The sequence below is a fragment of the Thermobia domestica genome, chromosome 12 (assembly GCF_964235325.1).
Source record: "Thermobia domestica chromosome 12, izTheDome1.hap1.1, whole genome shotgun sequence".
NCBI lineage: Eukaryota > Metazoa > Arthropoda > Insecta > Zygentoma > Lepismatidae > Thermobia > Thermobia domestica.
In genome coordinates, this window is record NC_137465.1 from 60,184,795 (window position 1) to 60,209,355 (window position 24,561).

Below are 24,561 nucleotides of genomic sequence, written 5' to 3' on the forward strand. Positions count from 1 at the left end.
GCACGAGATATGTGTAGAAATGATCCATTTTTATTTTTATTTATTTATTTTTTCGATATGTCATGTTTTCTGACGAGGTAACATTTCGAAATACTGGCGAACTCAATAGACATAACTCACTACTGGTCACATGTCAATCCTTGTTGGCATATACCAGTAGACGCTCAACATCGTGTTAATGTGTGGTATGGTATTGTCAATGATTACCTCATGGTCCACATTTTTTCGATGGAAATGTGACTGGTGATTTTTTTTTCTGGAATTCCTCAGACATCATTTGCCATTGCTACTTGAGGATGTGGATCTAGAGACAAGACAGTGAATGCAATTAGGAGGAGAAGCACCTCAATCTGCACAGAGAGTAGTAGAGTATTTGCACATGTGATATAATGGAAAATAGATTGGAGGAAACGAACGAATACTATGTAGTTATCCCCAGATTTATCCTCACCAGACTCTCAGATTTTTTCTCACCAGATTTTTATTTGTGCGGATATTTTTAAGAATGTTGTATATGAACGCGAACCAACAACTTGGGAAGATATGATGGAGCGATGTACTCAAATCGCATTAACTGTCATGAATTTTAACCAAAGGAATAATTTCTGTATAAAGATAAATTGAGATGGCATTGAACATACTGTAAGATAAATTTCCCCATTTTACTGATAGGTTAGAGGCGACGGGACTCACGACACGAAGAAAAAAATCACGGAAATGGGCGGCGACGGGGCTCACGAAGAAAAACCACCCCGTACGTGAGAGGCGAGGGAACTCACGAAGAAGAAACAATCTGGACGTGATAGGTGAGGAGACTCACGAAGGAAAATACGGACTGCGAGACCAGGGGACTCACGAAGAAAAACCCAGGCCATGAGAAGCGAGGATACTCACGAAGAAAGAACACCCCAGACAAGAGAGGCGAGGATACTCACGAAGATAAAACACCCCGTACGTGAGCGGTGAGAATACTCACGAATTAAAAAACCGGGCGTGAAAGGCAACGGGACTCACGAAGGAAAGCCAACCCGTACGTGAGAGCGAGGGCACTCACGAAGAAAAACCACGCCGTACGTGAGAGGCACATTTTCAAATTTGCCAGTTTTCCATATAAATATAAATGGAGTAAAGTTTCAAATTCATACTAACAACTTTCATGAAAAACTGAAAATATATTTACAACCACCTCAGTTTTTGGTATTTAACTTTTTTTAAGTACAGTCTGTTACAAAATAACTGCACCACCTAAGAAAAATCGATACATTTTGCGAATTGTTATATATATTATGACAGATATTAATTGCAATTGTTTCAAATTATTTCTATACATCGTTTGGTGTTTTACCTACCACATATGTAGAGACAAAAGATTCAAATACAATATATTATATAATAATAAGCTACAAATAGCCATTAGTACAAAAAGTATGAACATATTTGTTTTCATGCAGTTTGTATAAACACATCTTAACATCTCATTAATGAACAAGAAATGGATGCGAGTTTTCTTGAACAGCATTGTTAAGTGTATAAAACCCTTAACTGTGTATATACCCCATTCAGCACTTTGTATGTTTCACATGTACCGCTTTCAGTGTTGCCAACCTACTTGGCATGGTGTATATCAGAGACTGGCACAAGGGTCCATCTAACTCATGGAACCAAACTTGCACCACAGCTTCAATATAAGCTCTTTCATTGTTTGGAAGCACTTCCCTACAAGCTTGCGAGACATGATATGCCATAAATTTTCAATAGGATTCATGTCTGGAGAGTTAGGTGGCCACCACAACCTTTGGATATGCATGTCTGGAAACCACTTCTTAACAACAGCAGCTCTGTGACACGGCGGATTATCCTCTTGAAATGTGAAGTAATATAAGTTTTTGCCTCAGAAATGATCACTTGCTGTTCTAGAAGTTTACGTTTTAAAATATCCATGTAATAATGTGCATTAACTGATCTGTTGCAAATTTCTAGTCTTCCGACACCTTTCGACGTGAAACAGCTCCATACCATTACACTCTCACCAAACTTCTCTGTCGGCGATATACAGTCGCTATTAAGTTCTTCCCCACTTCTCATCCATAGTCGGACGCCACTGTCATTCCCAAGCACCCTAAACTTTTTTCAACGAAGAAAATCACCTGTTCCCATTCTTCAACACCCCACGCTTCGTACATGGTAAGAAAGTGTTTCCTGGCTTTTACGTGATTTGCGTTAAGTATCGGCTTCTTTCTAGGTGTTTTCTTCCGGATTCCTTGTTCCTTTAGCCGTCTAACAACTGTTATGTAAATTACTCTAATACCAGTATCATCGGACACAGTTTGAGCAATTTGTCGTGAAGATGATGCTCTGCTTGTCAGAGTTAGGGCCTCAATTTTTGTGTCTATCCGTGGGCTTGTTTTTTGCCTTCAGCCACATTTGTCTCTCAAAGAGGACATATTATACATTGTTTGATTTTTAATAACTCTATCAACCGTTGTATGATGCAGTTCGAGTTGTTTTGCAATTTGATATTGCGAAATGCCACGATATACAACGACAGTATCTTCCCTTGTTTACGAGGGGATGCGTCGTTTAGTATTTTACCCATTTCTAGTACGTAATCACATTAACTATAGAGGATCAATCACAAATATCATATATTTATCATAAACAATAACTCATAAGCACAAAAGGTTACGTACGGAACAAATTTTCAACAACGGTCAGCGGATCACCATTCACTTGTGCATACATGAGGCAGCCATTTGCACAGTGAATGCACTGCCACCTGTTGAGAAAAGATCACACTAAATCTATGAGTAGCAATAAACAAAAACGTATTAAAATGCAATGGTGATCAATTGTTTGATATGTTGAGCCCCTTTAGAGATGAAATTAATTAACAATTTTCTAAGAGAAATTAAAACTTTGAAATTTTAGCAGGTGGTGCAGTTATTTTGTAACAGACTGTATTTTTTGGAAGGCCACAGCTTTCATTTTGTAATTGTGGCCCGCAACATGACGGGACACCAATCGGACATGATTATTTGTCCGCAAATGAGAGGTAGGTTACACAAGCTTAGATTATGCATACCTCATATGGTAATTGTGAGTAGTATACAGTAAATACATTAGCTGTAAATGTAGACCAATATGAAATACTGTGCTCAGTGTTCGAATTAATTTAGGAACGAGGAGAATTAACCCCTTTAAAATTCTTCCTCTGTAATGAAACAAATGTATCTCCTGGGGAGGAAGGATATGTACTGTGAAATTCTTGAGATCATTTTATTCTCAAGTTAATTCGCTTATTGACTATATTGAAAGTGAAAGTAACCCAATACGAACACATGAATCTCCCCCTACAGCTAAGCGGTCAGAGTACGCACCTTTAGTGTAGGAGACCTGAGTTCGATTCCCGGCATGAGCTCCTGTGGTTCGGATCTCCCATTAAGCTGTAGATCTATGTCTCATACAGCCTCGCTCATGAAAGGGATGCTATACTCAAAAATCAAATCAAACCAAGCAGTAAGAACATGGATCACTATCATTAAATACTTAAAATGTAGACAAAATTAGCCAATAATGACAGATCTTAAATTTCTCAGAGAGAAAAAAAGTCTGCCGTATAATCATGCCGACTCTAGATTCTGATCGGATTTTAATGCTTGTAACTGCTGGGTCAGTTGAAGGAATCAACTGAAGACTTTCAGATTGGAGAAAATATTTTCTGTGCAAGTAAGTATGAGTTGAGCTTAAAAGAAAGGGTTTTCTCCATAATAATTTTTCATGGGACAAAAAAGTGCCCATATTATGGAGGTGTCTGCTATTGAGAGGTGGCCGTCAATGGTGGTTTTACTGTATATCTCATCCTTTATCACCCTGGTGTTACATATGTCTGTAAATCCCAATCAATCATTCAACGAATTTCACTTTAAATGTGTTTAAATTTACATTAACAGGAATTAAAATCAAAGCAGGATTTTCTTATATGAAAATATCTATTTTCAAAATGCACATATAAAATTCATTTTTTTACATACACGCATTTACATACATATGTAAGAACTGCTTAAACATTGTATTGTTAGGTAATTTGTATCGACTTGTCCTTCTGAATATCTACACTTGTCACTAAGCCACTTCCTAACACATAGAAATCTTCAACTATAGCATCAATGTTTAATCCAACTTTTGTTTTCCCTTGTGAATCCTTGCCTATCAACTTGTGGCAGCTCACGTGAGAAACCTAAAAGAAAGAGAAAAAGCAAAATTTTCATTATATCTAATATTAGAATTGTTCAAAAAGAAAGATTGTATCTTGTAACCAAGTACTAGATTTGAAATATCGTCCTTCACGATTTCACAGTACAGCTTTCAAAATTAAATATTTGAAAATGTTCATATGTTGTAACTTATTCCAATACATCTACATCTACAAGAAACATTGATTACGTAAGAATTTCGTGCATTCCCTTGATTCAGGAAGTCAGGAACAATGGATAGAACAACAGTTAACTAACCATATGGTCTAAGACCTAAGGAGTTCAAAAATTTCTTGCTGGAGAAAATAAAGGTCATCAATGATTCCTTTTCGGTCAAGCCAATTCAGCCACATTGTTGTTTTCAGTTTCTAAAAGCCCTTTCTTACATTAATGCCCCTTATTTTTCAAGGCTTACCGAAAGGTCCATTTCGTACAGGCTTTCTAACCAGTACAACAACCGATTCCTGGTGGAAGCTCATGTGGCTCGGATCCTACATTCAACTGTAGATCCACGTTTCATATAGCCTTAGTGCTGAAAGAGAGACTAAACTCCGATCCAACCACTAATCAGTACAACAACCAGACGCAATGTTATCAAGTTTGAGTGATTAATGAGGCATGTATGATCCCAGGTTCACTTCCCAATCAAAATAGTTCTCCACTCGCTCACAGGACACTATGCGAAACGTACAACTGAATTCTCTATTGGGTGATTCTCCGACTCATCAAAATCGAATATTAAAGGCCTCCGTTCTAAACTCAAGTGAACTTAAAACGAAAACAGAAAAATAGAAACAAAGATTTTTCAATGACAAAAAGCAAATTCAATGTTCCTAAATACATGTTCTTGTATTTTCCTGTTTTAACTTTATTTATTACGTTAATCTAATTTGAAGAATATATTTTCTTTATGAGCAGGTTCGATTATTTGATCACGGCAATTAGTCTTGCGGATCAGATTTAAAAAAATTCACGTTTTGTTTTCTTCGTTTAAATCAAGAGAACTGATATCAGGAATCTCTTTTACACTAAGCTGGTGCGATTCAAATGTCCGTTGACGTGCATTACTTTCAAAGGAAAAAAAATTGTCTTCGCCAATAAATAATGTGATTCAATGGCTAAAGGAGTTTGCGAGGAAATTCTCAACTGCACGTTACACCACTCGGATCGGAATCTCTGTAATATCTACCGCACTAAAACACATTGTCATAATTGTGAAATTAGCTTTAAATCTGAAAAGTGCAAGAAATAACGATTTCAAGACACACACACAAAAAGTTAGTAAGCCGGCATTCATGTACATAGAGGATCATACTTTTATGCTTTTTTTTTTATGTGTAACCAAGTTTATTTTATACCGTAAGTTTATTTATGTTTCAGTTACAATGTCAAACGGCTTTCTTGCAACTGAGTCAATCATTTTCCATATGCCCGCACGTTATTTTTGAAAAATTACATTAATCTTTACCAAAGTAGATGTGAATAATACTGGTGTCAAAGAAGTGTATCCTCGTCATTTTTCAGAGAAAAACAAGAAGAATAACATCTAAAATTTATGATGAAACTTAGTTATTCTTCTTACAGCCTCAGTTAGAATTACCAAAGTGATTATTACGAATGCAGGACAAAATTCAAGGGAACAAACCCAAAGGAAAATTCAGACAAAACGGACTAAATTCAAGCGACAGAATTGTAAGTGCAGATTAATAAAATAATGATTTTTTTTCTTCAACTATTATGCATCTAAAATGTTATCTGAAATTCTTCACTTTACAGAAATAATATTTTTAAAAAATGCTGAAAACTCAATAAAAGACGCAAGATTGTTGAAGTAAGTAAATATTTCACATTTTGATCTTTGCTTAAAAAAAAAAAAAAAAAATCTTTATCAGTATTTCAGAATTAAAATAAATATTTATACATTATTCAAAATAAAAGACTGCTATATGCTACCACACAAGAACGACTTTTTAAAAATCAAGTAGCATCACAGTTACTTTTCGTAATTAAAATGAATGGTCTTACTGTAATATGCTAAACGTATTTTAAATATATTAAAGGTGTTATAAATAGGAATACCCATAACTTTTCATATTGGTATGTGTGAAAGTAATTAAACCTAATTTGCCTTTTTATTTAACATTTTTACGCATTTTACGAGTTTTCAGTATTTTAAAAGAAAGAAAGTTATTTCAGTTGACAAAATACAGATAATATTTTAGAATACATGACAACTGAAGGGAAAAAATAATCATATAGGATGTGCATTGATACATCCAATATATATTCCTGTGATTTTGTCCTTTGGATTTTGCCCTCGTCAGAATTTTCCTTACATTTTGACCGCTTGGATTTGGATCCCGCGCTCGTTACTACAGCCATTTTATACACGAGTTCCGATCTGCATACAAAGACGCTAGGAGTCATGCTTTCCGGTCCTGCATTTCCCTAAAAATCTCCTCCTCGAATAGAATTCCCTGTCTCCAAAGATTAGACAGAACGGGAATTTTCGTTCTGCCTACAGGTAAGATCATTTAAAACATTTTTTACAGAGTCCTGGAAGGCTTTAGGCAGAGCGAGAATGAATCTTTTTAATATTGCACCCCCCTAGTTAAGAAAATTTTAGGGGGGTGTTAGGGAGATGTAGATAAATCACTGGGTGTGAGTCGATGAATCGAGGGGGCAGTTGGGCATGTTCATTTGCAGTATTCTGGTTATGAGTAAAAGTTGAGTTAAAAGTGCACATCCAAATGCACAAAAATCCATTGGACTGGCATCTGGGCTTTTCACAGGAATGTCTTCAAATGGAATGACACGAATTCTTATTAATTCCTCTGCCATTTTCTGATAAAAACGTAGTGATGTTCTGGCGGTATGACTCGAAGCCATCACCTCAGTTATCACCTGGTTCTCGTCCATTCCATACAATTGTGGAATGTTTCTCCAATAGATGGGTTTCAGAATGGATTCTTGGAAGTACTTGCATTCACCTTCACATTTTTGTCTATCTTGAGTATCAGCTAGTTACCCTAATATCCGAATCCCGTAACAACCATAAAACCACGAGGGAAGCTTTCCCTGCACTAACGAATGTTGTTGTTGCGCCCCTTGCCGTTAATGTAACGGTATCTGATCGCCTGAATGTGACCACCAGCAGTCAGATGGACATATGATTCATCCATTGTGACAACCTTCTCCCATTTGAAACTCGCCACATACTTTTCATAGTTTTCTGCAGTTCGTCTTACATTGGGCAATGTGACGCGGTAGCAGGTGGTGTACACGGCCTTCCGCACACACTTTCAACCTAAGGCGCTTGCGAATTGCTTCGTTCATAGTTGACGGTGCGAGGTGGAATCTGTGACCCATATCACGTTGCGTCGAGGGATTTTCTTGGCAAGCCAATTGACAGATAGCCCTTAGCACTACGAGTGTCACTTTGCTTGCAGCCCTTCTCCTGGTGGTTTCCGTGGGTAAATATTTCGCAAGGATGGCTTGTTATATGTAACGGTCCACAACACCTTTCGCACTAGTCACCCCGCAAATGTGACATTCTCCCGACACTGTTTCACAATGCCTACGCACGAAAACTTAGCATGGAAAAGGGCTGTTACGTAACCCTTCCAATACGGTTGATTTTCGGCGCCATTTGGTACCACTCACGCACCTACAAGGTCAGACACAACACTGCTCCCGCCAGTAAACCCATAGTTCCAGCATGATACGTTAGGTGGCAGCACCGACTCGAAAATGTTCGGATATACAGCAAATAATCTTCCGTATTTTCAGCCTTTGTTGTTATTAGTCTGTTTATCGAATAAAAGCTATATTCAGATCAATAAACACTTATTAACAATGGCATTATTCTATCGTTTAAATTGATTAGTTACGCACAATTTATTATGCTCGCACTTCAGCGCAGTCTACAATTCAATTTCAAACCTATGATGTTATCATAATGACGGAACTGATAAAAAATTCTTTATATCTTTATATTCGACACCAGACTACAGAGCAATCGACCACAGTAAGCCAGAAGATCAACAACATTCCTCAGGAAAAAAAAAAAAAAAAAAAAAAAAGGTCTTTAACAATCCAGGTAAATTAAATTGTCATGTTTTATATTATACGAATAACCTAATACAGAAATACTGTATATTCCAGAGCCTAACGAACTGAGTTAGAAACTGCTATAAAAAAAAATTAAACACAAATCTACGGATGTAGACACAATTCCTGCTGAGTTTTTAGCTAGAGTGGAAAAGTTGACACGAGATACACAAACTTATTCTCTTCATCTGGAACAAAGATAAATTACCACAAGAGTGGGAAGAATCAATCAACGTTCCAATTCACAAGAATAGCGATAAAACTGATTGTAATAATTATCGAAGCATACCTCTTTTGTCAACATCCCATAAAATCCTCTCGAATTCTGTTAGCAAGATTGATTGTATACGCAGATAAGATTATTGGAGATTATCAGTGCGGATTTAGGCGAAACCGATCAACTATCGACCAGATACTTAACATTCGTCAAATATTCGAAAAGAAATGAGAATACAAGACTTTGGTACTATCAATTATTTATTATTTTCAGAAAAACTACGACATTGTAAGACTTTGCGTAGATGGAAGGAAAAATTGTACGATATTCTTACCGAACTTGCTATATGGAAAAACCTAATTAGATTAATAAAGATGTGTTTAACTGGAACCTAAAGTAAACTTCGACTAAAGAAATACTTGTCCACGAACTTTCATGTCAAGGATGGACTGAAACAAGGAGATATATTATTGTCATTATTATTCAATTTTGTTATTATACCCTGGCCGGTGAACGATGATTTCTGACAGCTTTGCACAAGGCTACGGCGAGCGAGCAGAAGACAGCAGGTCAACCAACCTTTGGCTCAGAACTTGTCGCGTCTCCATGGTAACCACCGCACATTGCCAAACTTTCATCACCCCCTCTCACCCTCAACTCGGAAGCAGACGATTATCCCCTTGCGCGAGAAGCACATGGCAATACCGCACTCCTCAGTCATCCTCGCGAGCTGAGCTGTCAGAAATCATCGTTCGCCGGCCAGGGTATACGCTATTCGGAAAATTAAAAATACGGGCAATCACCAGGTTATGGTAATGTAAATCTGACAGAATATGATATGAAGACAATAGAAATAAACGCAGAGATTTTATTAAACCCTATTAAACATAGGTTTGTGTTGTATGGCTGCGAAACATGGTCGCTTAAATGAGGGAAGAATGCTGATAAAGTATTTGAAAATAAAATCCTGAGAAGAATATTCGGACCCAAGAGTGACGGGAATGAGAAATAGTGAAAGCTTCATAACGAAGAATTGCATAATTTATACCATTTACCTAACATTGTTAGTGACATTAGAAGAACTAGGCACAGATGGGAGGACAATATTAAGATGAATCTCGCCATAGAGCTCAGACTTTCAGGGTCCATAGGCCATAGACTCAGTTAAGAATAACCTCATAAATACAAAAGACATCAGCGTGATCATAATGCGAGGATTTTTTAGAAAGAGTTATTTATTTATTTCAAAATTAACGACTTATCTAGTAAAGCAAAAATACGAATGTGATTGGCCTGAAAGTGATTATAATCTCTCAATATAATCTACTTCTGCAATAACATGTTTCCAAACATCTTACAAGCGCTGTGTATCATTGCTCCCAAATATCTAGAAAGTGTTAAGGCATTAAGCGTATCAATCTAATAGCATTTGAAGAGAATGCCTTACAGCAAAAATTATGCGGGGAATGTCGTGGAGGTATTCATCATACTAGTTTCACTTTTGGAAACAAACTGTAGTCACAACGACTATGTTTAGCGAGAAACTGATACTGTAGTACATCGCAACGATATTTTTGTATTAGGTTCTGCACATCACGTGATGTATTGAAACTGACGTTGTTGTAGAACACACATCATAAGGTTTCGTGGTAGAAGGAGATGTAACTTCTTTCCCTAATAACTGAGTACACACAATGCTCTAGGTAATGAGTATAGTAGCAGTATTAACAGCATTCTCTTGTGGAACACCGCACGTAAGGATAATTCTAGATAGTCACATGCCACTATCAATATCATGCTCACATCTGTTGGGTCTTGTTTCAATTTGCATTTCACTTTTTAAAAAATGATAATGGATCTTCCGCATTCACAATTTGATTTTTAAAAATGCATAGAAGAATATTTTAACATACTGAATTACTTTTTTGGTCATGTTTAAGCGAGATGTGACTAATCACGATTGTCTCAAAACTTGGGTTTTGCAAATTTGTGGTTTTGGCGTACTGCTGAAGATATTCCGTATTTTATCAGGTATGGTCGATTATCGATGTAACAAAAAATACACACGTTTCCCTAAAATTCGTCTTCTTAATAAAAAGATTTTGGCTGATTTAGTCTCCTATACTAAAATGTTTTAAATATTTTCATTTTCGAAAACACGGTCACTAATTTGGTATCATGGTGAACTTACATTTTGAATTGAATTAACACATATGACGAGTAGTTTTTTCGTCTTAATTCTTTCAAATTTTCTTTTAACAAGACAGAACAGTGGTAACTTCTTTTAGAATCATTTATACATACTCTTAACTTACCTTAAACTCCTTTTGCTCTAGCGCTGTTGGTCTCCATAACACTCCTATCACCTTACCACCATACTGATCGTAGAAGAATAACGCGTATTCATCAAATGTCTCCTGTGTAAGAAAATGACAAAAATAATTATTATATTCATATGGCAATATTACTTACATATTTTTAGACGTGTTTTAAAAAAAAATCAATAGTGAAAAGCCGTGCTAGCATTACTAAGTTTTGTCTCACGGTAGCAATAGCATTTACCTGCTATAAACATTTAGTTTGTGTACTGTTATTTAAATCTATACGTACTATAAGTAAAATAAAATGCTCATACTCAATGCGGTAATTTCAAAAATTAAAGAACGTTTCCGAGGTTCCTGGTCTTCATTATCAGCTTTCTTAAGTTTGAAAAAGGTTATAAACACATGGAAAGATGAAAAAGATTTAAAAAAAAAAAAAAAAAAAAAAAGTTGTGGTGAGGACCGAGATCCTTGAAAATATTCCTTAATTCTTGAGATTACAACATACAATATGAAGCCTTTTACTTTACTTGCTATAGTTACTATTATCACAGCTCGAAATTTGTGTTTCTATAGATACTGTTCCATCTTAACTAAAAATGAAACACACTACACATTTGATAATGCTGGCACGCCTTTCTTTTTTTCTTCTTCTTCTTCTTTTTTATTTCAATTCGTAATCCAATAACGAACATCTCGAAGTATACAACAATATCTAAAGGTATACTCAGGAAACCCACCAGATGCATACTACCTAAATGGTTGTTTAAGTTTGGACATCATATCCGTATCGCTATTTGATTGCATGTTGGAATTTAATCCACTTCAAGAACACTTACATGGCAGATAGCAAGGGAACTATCTCGGAGCTTTTACTACTATGTATTTCTGTAACCAACACAAAGTTTAAACATACAAAGAGCTCTTCTTCAGGTGTTTGAAGGAATAAAGCAAAAACAAAACTGCAATTAAAAGGGAGAAACTTGCAAGGATCAGTCGCGTGTATACAATATGCAATTTTATAGAAGTAAATTTTCTCAGTCTTCACACTCCAGTAAGCCGTTATTTGGCTTGAAATTTGACAAATTCACGTGTAGAAATTGCCTGCACGTGGGACAGATCTACGTAAGTCTTCCTATTAATTTCACTTTTTTTTCTCCTTTCTTATTTCAAAACTTGGAAATGAACCTAACGTAGATTCGAAACGCTGTTGCTGGTTACAAAAATACCAAAGTGCAACGGGAAAAGATAATTACATATTAAATAAATTGGTTCGAAATGGAGAGAATGACGCTGATTCAAACAACATTGTCTCACTGGAGTATCATGTAAATTAAAAATAAGGCAAGAAGGGTTTTCTTACAGAATAAACCATGATTCTGAGGTATCTTTCTTTTAAAATTACTGAAAGTGTTGAATTCTACAAAACAGTTAATAATACTGTCTATTATTGTACAGAAGGTATAAGGTCGTTGGCTTCCCGCGCTTGAACCTGCTCGTCACTGGGGGTATGGTAAGAGTGTAGCCAATCGCCACCAACCGTCTACCGCGCTCAGCGAGCCACGAGTAACCACGCTGACCACTCCCCATGAACGTCACTACAACTTTTCGCGGGAAGCCAACGCGTTATACCTTTCGTACTATAGTTCTACCAGTACTATATGTACGAGTTCTTATACATAGCAACACGCAACTTGTGTACAAAAAGCACTCCAATGACAGCTTCTTTTTTCTATGTAAAAGTTTAGTGTTATCATTTTCAGTGTATCGCAGTTTAAAACATTAATTGAGTGTCTGTTGTTTCCAACTGAACAGGAACAGGAAGGTTCAGCAATTTTCATTTTACAAGAAATTGGTAAAAGAGAAAAACTATCTTTTAAATTTTTCCACCAAATTCGATTAAAAGATGGAAAAGAGAACTCCATACACCATATAATTTATGTAATACCTCACTCTTCTGGTGAGCCGACGAAGGCGTGAGGAGTGTCCGAAACAGTTTGCAGGACTATATTTTGCCGGACACTTGAGGTAAGAGGATTATCTTTTGTAACTAGTTAATATGCATTTCATCGTATCTTTAAGTAATGGTTCTTGCTGGTTATTTAGAAACGTACATATTTGTTATGACAAAAGCTCTGTGTAGATCCTAAAGTAAATTTAAATCATATTTGGTTCCGACTGAATTACTAACATAAATACCATACATTCATATATCCAGGAAACTCGCTGTATGTAACTCTAAGAAATGAAGCAACCTTTCTCGTCACAAATGTGTAATTTATTCTGTTCTGTATTAAAATTTTTACACGATAGATTTTTGCTCTAAAAACAACGATATATTCGTTCATAAAGACAAACGAATTCTCGAAATCCGACATTGAACTGCACTACAATGATGTATAACAAAAGTCTTTATTTTATTTATTTATGTTTTAATAATTTGCTCATAGAAATACTGAAGTTTGACACAAACTACGCAGCTGTTCTCTGGTCGAACATATTTGCTCCTTTTATTCTATTTCTGTTTACGTTGGTGCTAATACTAGTATTATTTCACGCAAATGTCAATTTCCTGCTATCGTTAGGTTCTTTTATCATCTGTGATTTTAAAACTCCATTGATGTTTTCTAACTGAAGTGTAAATGTCCTTACTTTCATATACTTAATTCCTAGTTTTCATGTTAACGCAGGAATTTCAAGTGGCCGAAATGCACAGCGTTCTTTGTGCATACGATTTGACGCCAAACTGAGCTTATAAATTTATTTTGGTTATATATATATATATATATATATATATATATATATATATATATATATATTTAGAAAATATGTTAAATTGAATATTCATATAGAAACTCAAGATATAAAAGAAACGTTTTAGCTGTAAAACTTCAATAACTCTGTTGCAGAGTAAAATAATAATCTGTAGTTAATCCACACGATATTTGCGTACCTGTAATTGTTATCAAGAGAAAGCAAACTAGGCATTAGGTCGAATACCAGTCGAATTCGACATCCACAACAGTTTTGATTAAAACAATAACTTGGCTATTTTAATGAAATGCTGCGATATAAAATAAAATAAAGGTGATGTACTGAATGAAAGAAGTAGATGCTACGAAGCAATTTAAGATTTATTTATTTATTTTGTTCTGATTTCTCTGGTTATTTTTTTCTGATTTAGTGCCTCTTTCAGCAGCGAAGTTATATGAGGCGTAGATCTACAGCTTAACGTGGGAATCGAAACACATGGTCTCCCGCCAGGAATTGAGCCCGGGTCTCCCATGCCAAAGGCATGTACACTATTCACATAGCCACGAGAAAGCTCAGCATTATTTTAGACCTTTTTTTTTTTTTTTTTTTTTTTTTTTTTTTACTATTCCTTTCAATTTTGTACTTAGAATGACCATGAAACATGTTAACTTAGGGATCGTGCCCTGAAGTACCACACACATTAGAACGTCGAAATATGAATTCATTCGGAAAAAGGAGTTAACTTATTTGAAAATAGAATCAGTTTAAAAAGAAAAAGACAAAATAACATCTATTTTACGTATGAAACGGATTTTGATACCTGACTTTCATAGGACAAGGAAAATATGTCAATATTAGATGAAATTCAAATTACAGATGAAGATTTTACTTTCTTAAAAACAAATCCCCTCTCACTTTTTCATTAGAAAAAAAATATATAAAGTTGGAAAAAAATAGCCATGTTCGTGAATGCCTTACTTGTAACGTCTACTTTTCTAAATTTACAATGATTGTTGGCATTATCTTTTAATCACAAATTTTATACACAGTGGCTGCTTTGTCGATTCATTCCTCCGAATACACGTCACGATGTCAGCAACAGTACTATCAGCTTACTTGATATTTTATCTGCTGCACTGTAAAATGTGAAGGATGATTTTTACCGAATCATTTTCCGCAAATATTGCACTGAAAGAATTACAATTCATGTCTTGTTGTCCACAGCTTTCAAACGTAGTAGCTCTAGTTTTCGTGGAATGGAAGCACACAAAGCCTGGATGGCTGTTAATGCAGTGTTACAACACTTTTTATGCGGAAGATTTCAGATCTAGATATTAAGCTGAATAAGAGTAACAGGATCTTTCTTTGTTTACAAACCGGACAGCGGCTCATTAGTATTTAAATGTAGTGATTGTGGAGATTAAAGAAACACCGTCTCAAAGTTCATGTCAGTTATTATTCCTTTCGATTGACAGTAACCATGCTATGACACAAATCAATTCAGAATCTTCATAATAACTCACAATTGTAACCCAAAAGAAGGAAGTTTGCATTGTACTCTTCTGGCAGTCTGTTTCACAGGTAAACACGTCATTTGGTTAGGAAAAATGCTAACCACACTACATATTCTCACTGATCGGCAACTTAAGATTTGTGTACCTAGTACTACTGCCTTCTTTTTGTATTTACAAGTACGGAGAAGCTCGAAAGAAATCTTCAGATTAATTTCATTACACCATTAAAAAATGATGAAGAAATTCCAATTTTATCTTAATAAATATTCTATCAGTTATGCGAAAAACACGAATATTACACATTTAAATGAAAATGCACAACTTTTTCAATGTATTACAGTATATTTATGTATACTTGCATTATTTCCTATCAAGTATTCCACATAAGTAAACAAATGTAAACAATTATCAGGTTGTAAAGAAAGTTCTTGAGGTTTCCAACCTTCAATTTCAAAAGAGCATATCTCAATTCAAACAAACCTTTATTAATCGAAATAAAAACCATGACAATCAATACACTTTTGCCAACGAGAAACAAATGTGTTAATGTCGGTAGCATAGAATTCTGGAATTCTGGACGCGACGAAGTCGTTGAAGGTCGCTTCGGCATCGTCTCTGCTTTTGAAGCATTTCTCGCGGAGGAAGTTGTCGAGATACCTGAAAAAGTGGTAGTCGGTTGGCGAGAGGTCCGGCGAGTATGGTGGATGAGGGAGTTTCATAGACCAATGCGTTCAACTTTTGCCGCGTCTGTGGTGCAACATGCGGACGAGCGTTGTCGTGGAGCATGATTGGTCCCTTTCTGTTGACCAATGCCGGGCACATACGTTGAAGCTTCTCGTCATTTCGTCGATTTGTTGGCAGTGCTTCTCCGCCGTAATCTTTTAGCCCAGATTCAGGAAGCTGTGATGGATGAGACCGGCTGCAGACCACCAAACAGTCACCATGATCTTTTGTGGGTGGAGTTTTGGCTTCGGGAACTGATGAGGAGCTTCGCCGACGTCCAATCACTGCGCCGAACGTCGCCGATTGTTGTAAAAGATCCACTTCTCATCACACGTCACAATCCTTTCGAGAAACGGGTCGTTCTTGTTCCGCAGAAGAAGAGAAGACGACACCTCAAAACGACGATTTCGATGATTTTCGGTCAATTCGTGCGTCTCCCATTTATAGTGTTTTTTGATTTCCTAATCTCTTGCAGGTGGTTGGAAATTGTCGTAGGTCTTTAGCCTAAGTCTTTAGCGAGCTCCCAAACAGTTGTGCGTGGATTGGCTTCGATTAAGGCTCTCAGTTGGTCGTTGTCAACAGCGGATGGCCGACCACTATGCTCGTCATCTTTCAGGCTCTCTTAACCGCTGCGAAATTTCTTGAACCACCATTGTGCCGTACGTTCGTTAGTGGTTCCTGGGCCAAACGCATCGTTGATATCACGAGCTGTCTGGGCGGCTTTTCGGCCTAACTTGAACTGAAACAAGAAAATCGTGGAAATTCGCCTCTTGTTCATGCTATCTTCGAAGTCCAGAAAAAAGTGAAAAAAAGTATTTCAAAACAAAACTAATACAACGAATAGATAGAGCGAAAAACGCGCTTTAAACTTATACATATAGGCACAATATTATAACGACACTTGAGTTGAAAATACATCACTGAAAATGGAAGTAAGAAAAACCGTAATAATTTTCTTTACAACATGATAGCAATACATAAAAGTTTCAAAATTTGTCATTTACAGCTCTAGTTGTTTGATTTGAGGTTTAACGCCTCTTTCAACACCGAGGCTACACGAGACGTGGACCTGGCTTGATGCAAAATCTGAACCACATTAAGCTCCCATCGGGAATAGAATCCGGGTTTCTCGCACCAAAAGCACGTACGCTAACCACATACCCACGAAGGAGCTCGATGAAAGTTTTCTACTTTCTCTTATAGGTCTCCTCCTACATCAAAGCATATTAAAGTCGTTAAACTTCGAAATCAGCAAATAATATAGTGTTATGTAGAGCTCGAATTAACCTCTATACATAGAAGAGGGAGAATACTTCACATTTCTTAATTCAGTCTTATTTGATCATGATTATAGCTACAAAAGTCTGATCGATTTATATCCGACGACCTGAAATGCATACTCTCTGAATATCCGTATACAACTAGTATACACTAATTTCATTACACCATTAAAGAAACGACTATGAAATTGCAATTTTATCGTAATAAATATTTTATCAATTATGCAAAAAATACACATTTAAATTAAGTGTACAACTTCGTTCAATTTATTATATTTATGTATACTAGCATTCTATTGGATCACCAGCATTATGGACTATCGCCCGACATCGTAATTTCCACTGCAAGAACTACGTTGAAGCACACGCAGAGAAATTCTACCCCATTTCTTCCTGTAGGTTTTCCATAGAGCAGTGAGAATACGAGGAGCGATGTGTAGTAGGCGTTATTTTAACAGTCCAAATACGCAGAAATTTATTGACGTGGTGTCAGTGCTTTTTACAAGAATGTTACGAAAGACAATAATATGGATCCCCGTTTCTTGCTCCATGTAACAGTAAACGCGGAAAAATGGTATCTGGCGGTACGGCTGGACTTTGTTCTGGTGGATCCGCACTGAGTTCTTGTTGGTTCTGCACAAATGAAAGATGTTTCCTGATGAACTGAGGTCATGATAGATTCTTGGAAGTAGAATTTATTCATTTTTACGTTTGGTTCACCTTATATACCTTTGAATCCCCCAAGTAACAGTGTCCGGCGACGATCATGATTCCCTATGGGAAACTTTCTCAGTACTGCCGGTAAAACTCGGTACGTCCCTTGCCAGAGTAGGGTGTCTACAGGTTTTGAGAATCCAAATTTCTTGACCTTTTCTTGACGATTTAACAAATTTTCTTGACCAAGTACTGCAGTATTTTAGGGTAATTTTATAAACCCCCCTACCAATGGCCGATTAAGATGAAAGCTAAACGTATATTACGCTTTTCTCTAACCAACTTGTAGTTAATAAAGATTGCACATCTAATTTACCTAACCTTATCATCTCAGTCTTGCTTTTTAGAATACACTAACTTTCATCATCCTAGACAGTGGTGAACACATTACTACTAAATGACAGATTATGTGGGATTACACATTCTACGACATTCTATGAAGTGATTTATGGCATTCTAGTAAGTACAAATACTCACTGCCGTGACAAAAAAAAAAAAAAAAAAAAAAAAGTCACAACACACATGGTAACGTGTACATTTGTGCTTGCATAAAACCTTTCTCTTCACTCATCTCATAAATAGTTTTTTTAAGTAATAAAAATTTACATTAATAAGCAAAAATGTAAGCAGTAACAAATACTTTTTAACAGAACATCCATGTTGGACCAAGCACATTTATATACTCATTTTCTTTTTTAGATTTGTAATTTGTCTGTCCAAAGATATCAACTTCTTCGTGTGTTTGCTGCGTAAGTCTCTTCTTCATCTCCAACAAACTTAATTCTTGTGCAACCTTTCTCTTACTGTTAACCACTTCCTTCTCTTTACTCTTCTTATCCTTTATAGCTTCCTGTCTTCTAGACGACGAATTTCTTACCGCCAAAATTATTGCTTTAGTTATCTTAACGTTAGAAATCATTCCTGCAGCAGTAATTGCTCCGTACACTGCTCGTTCAGCAACAAGCGATTCTTCTGTCGAAGTTTTCTACCAAACACTCTTTATTAACTGAGAACCCTTTTTCCACGGTAGCATTGCCATGAAACAAGGTCAGAAGCTGGTGATAGTTATGAATAGTGCTTCGACAACTAAGTTCTGTCAACAAAACACAAGGTAATATACATATCAAGTAGTCTAAAAAAATATTGAGACTTTTGCGCACGTTAAAAAGAAACACATCCAATTTGTCAATCTGCCAATCAAATGGTTAAAATGCTTCCTTAAAACACGGGGAATCGCAAAGTTGAAGGTAGTCCCGTTTCACATAATCAGCCATCGACGGAGATAAATGCTTCTTGGACACAAACTCTTCAAGGGCAAGGGTTACACGAGACACTCGTAATAAGCTATTCGCCATTACATCTCGTGAAAGACAAGAGGCCCCTTTAACAATTCTGCAGGCCAATTGGCACTTTTCAACCAGCTTCTTGAACAAAGTGATCACAAGTTCTGTGCACTGCTTCTTAAACGACAGTATCTCCAGATGTTTTTAGACTTTTGCAAATATTAGAAGCACCAATAAGCACCAAAACCATCTACATCCTAAGCCATCTTCATATTGGACGAATTTGTCAAGTGAGCTGTCTAGCGTTGTTTATTCCATTCATGACATTTTTACGAATTAATCTGGTTACAATACTATACAGCAAATTGTGGCAAGAAATGGTTCCAACTCAAGTGGAACTGACTGGAGAAACTCAAGCTTTGCAACTAAAAGCTGATCCAGCAGAAATTCATTCGGATATAAAACACAAATTCTTGACCTACTGTGCCATTTCTAGACTTTTCTTGATATTCTTGACTTAGTATTAGATTTCTTGAATTTTCCTTGACTTTCTTGACCTGTAGACACCCTGCAGAGGTTTCACTGTACGTTAGTTATATGTTCCTATTACGTGTAAGATAAATATAAGCCTTGTTTAATGTGACAACCGTCTCCCCACCCCACCAAGTGTTTTTCATATAGTCTGCGGCAATCTGTTCTACGTTTAGCAATGTGATGCGGAAGGAGGTTGTGAATCCGGCCCTTATGTACACCACAGGCAATGACAGCAACGAATACCATGATTGACAATAGACTGCACCAGATTTAATGTTAAACCATGTCACGTTGGAGTTATAGATTCTGGTGGCCTACCAGTCCACAAACTCAACAAAGCACCTCAGGAGACAGCTTTTGCAGATAACCTCCAAGTTTTGTTAGTAAATGTGTCTACCCGGTCACAGTATTTTTAGCTGTGGTCATTCCGATTGTTAAATGTTTCTTTACCGACATTGCTCTTCTATTCGGTGTATGAAAAATATGTGGGGAAAAGAACTATGTTGTGCCCTTCCTAACAATAGTTTACTTTCGATGGCGTTTCACTAGCACCAACAAGAAACTGCGCCACCTCCAAGTTGACGCTCAGTTTCGTGGGTTTGAGCTAACTACATAGGTGACAACAGCAGTATTGTCAAATCAGTAGGATATAAACCAATCAGTCTTCTATATTCACCCCAAAAATATGATCTTTACATTTCGTTTTCTTTTAACATATTTGTTGCTACTGTTAATGTATTGATTAGCAATCTAGCCCAAAGTTTGATTTATGGTCGTGGCACGTATTTTATAGTGATGACCCAGCATGGCGAGCCAATGACATGACATTACATTGCATGCTGCTACTGCTGCTGCTTCTTTGACGTCACTATTATTATTATTATTATTATTATTATTAGTAGTAGTAGTAGTAGTAGTAGTAGTAGTAGTAGTAGTAGTAGTAGTAGTAGTAGTAGTAGTAGTAGTAGTAGTAGTAGTAGTAGTAGTAGTAGTAGTAGTAGTAGTAGTAGTAGTAGTAGTAGTAGTAGTAGTAGTAGTAGTAGTAGTAGTAGTAGTAGTAGTAGTAGTAGTAGTAGTAGTAGTAGTAGTAGTAGTAGTAGTAGTAGTAGTAGTAGTAGTAGTAGTAGTAGTAGTAGTAGTAGTAGTAGTAGTAGTAGTAGTAGTAGTAGTAGTAGTAGTAGTAGTAGTAGTAGTAGTAGTAGTAGTAGTAGTAGCAGCAGCAGTAGCAGCAGCAGCAGCAGCAGCAGCAGCAGCAGCAGCAGCAGCAGCAGCAGCAGCAGCAGCAGCAGCAGCAGCAATAGTTGTAATAATAATAATAATAATAATAATAATGTCATCCCCATTATTATTATTACTAAAAAGTTTACGAAGTATTTTCAAACCAAAAATATCTTTTGAAAACAGGTAATGCAGAGCTCTTAAGTAAAGAATTAAATATTAACTCATAATTCGTATTAGACTACAATAAACTTACCCGAAGCTCTTTCAAGTAACACTGAACAGGATCAAATCCCACAATCGGGATTTTCTCGCCTTTTTTGTACTTGTATGGAGGTAGGTCATACACACACTGAGATTCAACATCAGCATCCACTGACTCATGTCTACGAGCAATCATGAATGGCCGAAGATGAATCAGAACATCGTAGATCTCTAGTGGTGGTCTGAAGATTTGCTGCAAAACAGCACAATTTTAATTTAAAATTGAAATGAAATATTTACCCAATACACACAGTAATTTTTCTTATTTACTTATTAATGAAGTTTAAGACACAGCCAATCTGAGTCAATTCTACGCTACAAACATTAACAATAAAGAGAGGAAGGAAATTTATCAAAGGCTTATACAGTATTTAAGTGCACCATTCACACTTGATTACTGTTCATCTACACCAGTTCGTTAAACACTAGCCAATGGAAACACCACTGAATGAAACCGGTGTCGAGTGTGAATTCAAACTTTGCATTTCATTTTCCTTAACCTCCTTTGTTGCTCTTGTTAATGCATTCATTAGCAATCTACTCCAGAGTATAAATGGTGGTAGCACATATTTTATAGTGATGACCCACCAAGGTGATCCAATTATGAAGTATACAACAAAAGACCAATTCTGACCAAGGATATATTATCAAATAAATAATAGCGCTACAATTACAGTTTCGGCAAAAATACTTTGCCGAAACTGTAACGCTTTTATTATTACATATGTTTTGGTCAGAATTTGTCTTTTATTGTATACAAGAAGTTCCAAAGCTAAAATGAGTGGTATAATAGCGGTTTCTCTTAATATTTGCATGTTTGTACAAACCTCCCTCCATATTTTCAATTTTTATTTGTGCTAAATCACTTATCGTTTTATTGTCATCATCATCTTTTCTTAAACAAGTGCGTTTGAAACGGAGCAATTGCCAAACAAATCATTTTGCCGTTTACAGCACTTCGATATCTCAAATTGTTACGGAGATATGAAAAGCATTGCTGAAGTTTGTAACAGAGCTTAAATCATGAAATTGCGAGAACTTGTTGTGATTACAGCTACTAAAAACTATTGCTGTAATGCTATAAAAGAAAAGGAGAATAACACTCATTTTACATTTTCCACAAATACGCCATTTTCAGCAGTATTACGAACTTTATAAATGTTTACTATATCTCCGGAACGGTTTGAGATATCGAAGTGCTGTAAAGTGTATACATGATGCACCCTATATAAGGTGAGATGCAAATACGGTAGTATACCACATCGGAATGTCTAAAAGAAATATCGGGATCAGAGTAAAGGACTACATTGCAAGGATGGAAATTTGGGGGTATCGAGTCTACATAAACATTTAAGCATTTTAAAATTAAGGAGATCACCTTTCTTACCTTCCAATCCAAACATCCCTTCGTAAAATAAAGTCCTTCTAATATTGTTAATGACGCAGCAGCAAGTTGTGACAGACGTACCAGAATCTGTGCTGTTGGTGAGCCTTTTGTCCAGAGTGAATTGAATTTATCAAAGGAGGAGGCTATGAACAACGCTGGTAACGTGGATCGCATACTGTGGAACTTGTTCTCTATTTCAAGAATGTCCTCCCCTGTTTACAAACAAGCAAATACATGAAAAATTAATATTACACAGTTGATTATCGACAATAACACGGTACATTTTATTTATTTTCAGTTATTATTATTTATTACTTTTTCCTGTATTATTATCCATTAAACTGAACTTTTTCATTTCTCAATCCTTTTATCCATATATTACACATTTTTCTCTTATTATATCTGTTTCCTCTTGCATTCTTATCCCGCTTGTTAGCTCTATCTTCCTCTGTTAAACTGTATCCACTTTCACCCTCGTCACACTACCGCATTATGTGATCACGAAGTCCGTTTTAAAATAGTGCCAACCAGGACGATTCTTACTTAGTTTTTTCCTTTCCTTTCATTCTTCCATTCTCTTTTGTTCCTCATCTAATGAAGCATTTTAGCGAGTCTTCATAGGTATGTTTTAGTGTGGCTATGTCTTCACTATTTTCTGGGTCCAACTTATGAATTATGAAAAAAACAGGCATATAGAGACTTCGTCAAAAAATGCATACATATTTTAGCAATCATCATCTTGCATTGTGTGTTAATATTAAATTTATTCATATATCTCAGGGTGTTATAAGCTATTTTTAATCTTTACAACTACACGAAGTTCAAAATCGTTACCGTTAGCGGCCAGATACTTATTACAACCGCGAACAGCTGCCAAGTCAACGTCTGCCAAAGTGGCAATGAGGATTATTGTGCATACCGTTTTACTTTGCTCTATGATGTCCCCAGTGTAGCAAGTTTTCTGTGCGATACTCAATATTCTTTAGATTTTCTCCATAGCTAAAAGCGTTCGAAGATTTTAAATCAGTGAAAATGGTGGGAACTCAAATCCAGCTCTTGGTCCTATCCTTGCAAATTCTCATTCTTTACAAACCAGTTTGATTCACTGCCTTATGTCACATATTCATTTTATAGTCATGTAAGTAGCGACGTCTGTTGATAGGAAACCACACTACATATTTCAACAATCATTTTACCCAACTTCCAGAAACGACAAAGATATTACCCAACGTTCCTACAGGTTCTGATTAAAGCCTTGATATTTCCCTGACTCTTCTTAAGAATTCTACGAATGTATGAAAAATTCTTGTGAAGTCGGCCACCGACTACCCTAAACCAACCTTTACTTATCAATCAGCCAATTTCGCTTCAAAATGCTTTTTGTACTGACTCTGCTGTTATTTTCATATATACTGTCACTATTTTTCCATTTTTCTAAAGACTCCACAATTGTCTACAAACAAGGTCACGTATCTCTACACTAAATACGTACAAATATGAACTTGCAAATAGAAAAAGAAACAAAAGCAGTTTATTTGGACTAAAACTAAATAAACTACAACTGAAAACAACATGAATGCCTTTCACGTAAAGCATCATCCTTTTGGTGATTAGCATGTGCTCATAACCAGGTATCTCCTGTACCTTGTTATGATTATGACTTTGTGCTACGATAGTCTTTTCACGCATATTTTCCATTAAAACTGATTTTTTGGACGGAAAACCATTTTGATCGTTGCGCTTTCATCGTTACTATTTTCTATAAAGGTTTATATTCTTCAGCACCAGCAAGAATATTGCTGTACGCAACATCAAGACGTAATTCGTTAGAACTCTGAAGGCTGAAAAAAGATATGTATTCTTTCCCAGTTTCTAGCAAACCCATTTATGATGACAAACGTATGAAGTTCGTCTAGAAGAGAGAACCTCTTTTGACTTACATGAGTGACTGCTGAATTACTTGAGGGTCTAACAAAATCAGATTTTTAA

At 36.1% G+C, this 24,561-nt stretch overlaps 1 protein-coding gene across 1 annotated transcript in view; it reads right to left on the reverse strand.

The window, feature by feature from the left end:
* Positions 1-3,970: 3,970 nt before the first annotated feature.
* The window catches only part of Mat89Ba (nucleolar protein 6 Mat89Ba), an 87,079-nt gene continuing 66,488 nt past the window's right edge, over positions 3,971-24,561 (reverse strand). The window contains exons 16-19 of the mRNA XM_081733732.1: positions 22,573-22,784; positions 21,178-21,378; positions 10,896-10,997; positions 3,971-4,237 (exon numbers count right to left, since the gene is read on the reverse strand). Coding sequence (XP_081589858.1) covers positions 4,076-4,237; positions 10,896-10,997; positions 21,178-21,378; positions 22,573-22,784 — 677 coding nt within the window. The 3' untranslated portion in view covers positions 3,971-4,075. The remainder of the gene's footprint in view (positions 4,238-10,895; positions 10,998-21,177; positions 21,379-22,572; positions 22,785-24,561) is intronic.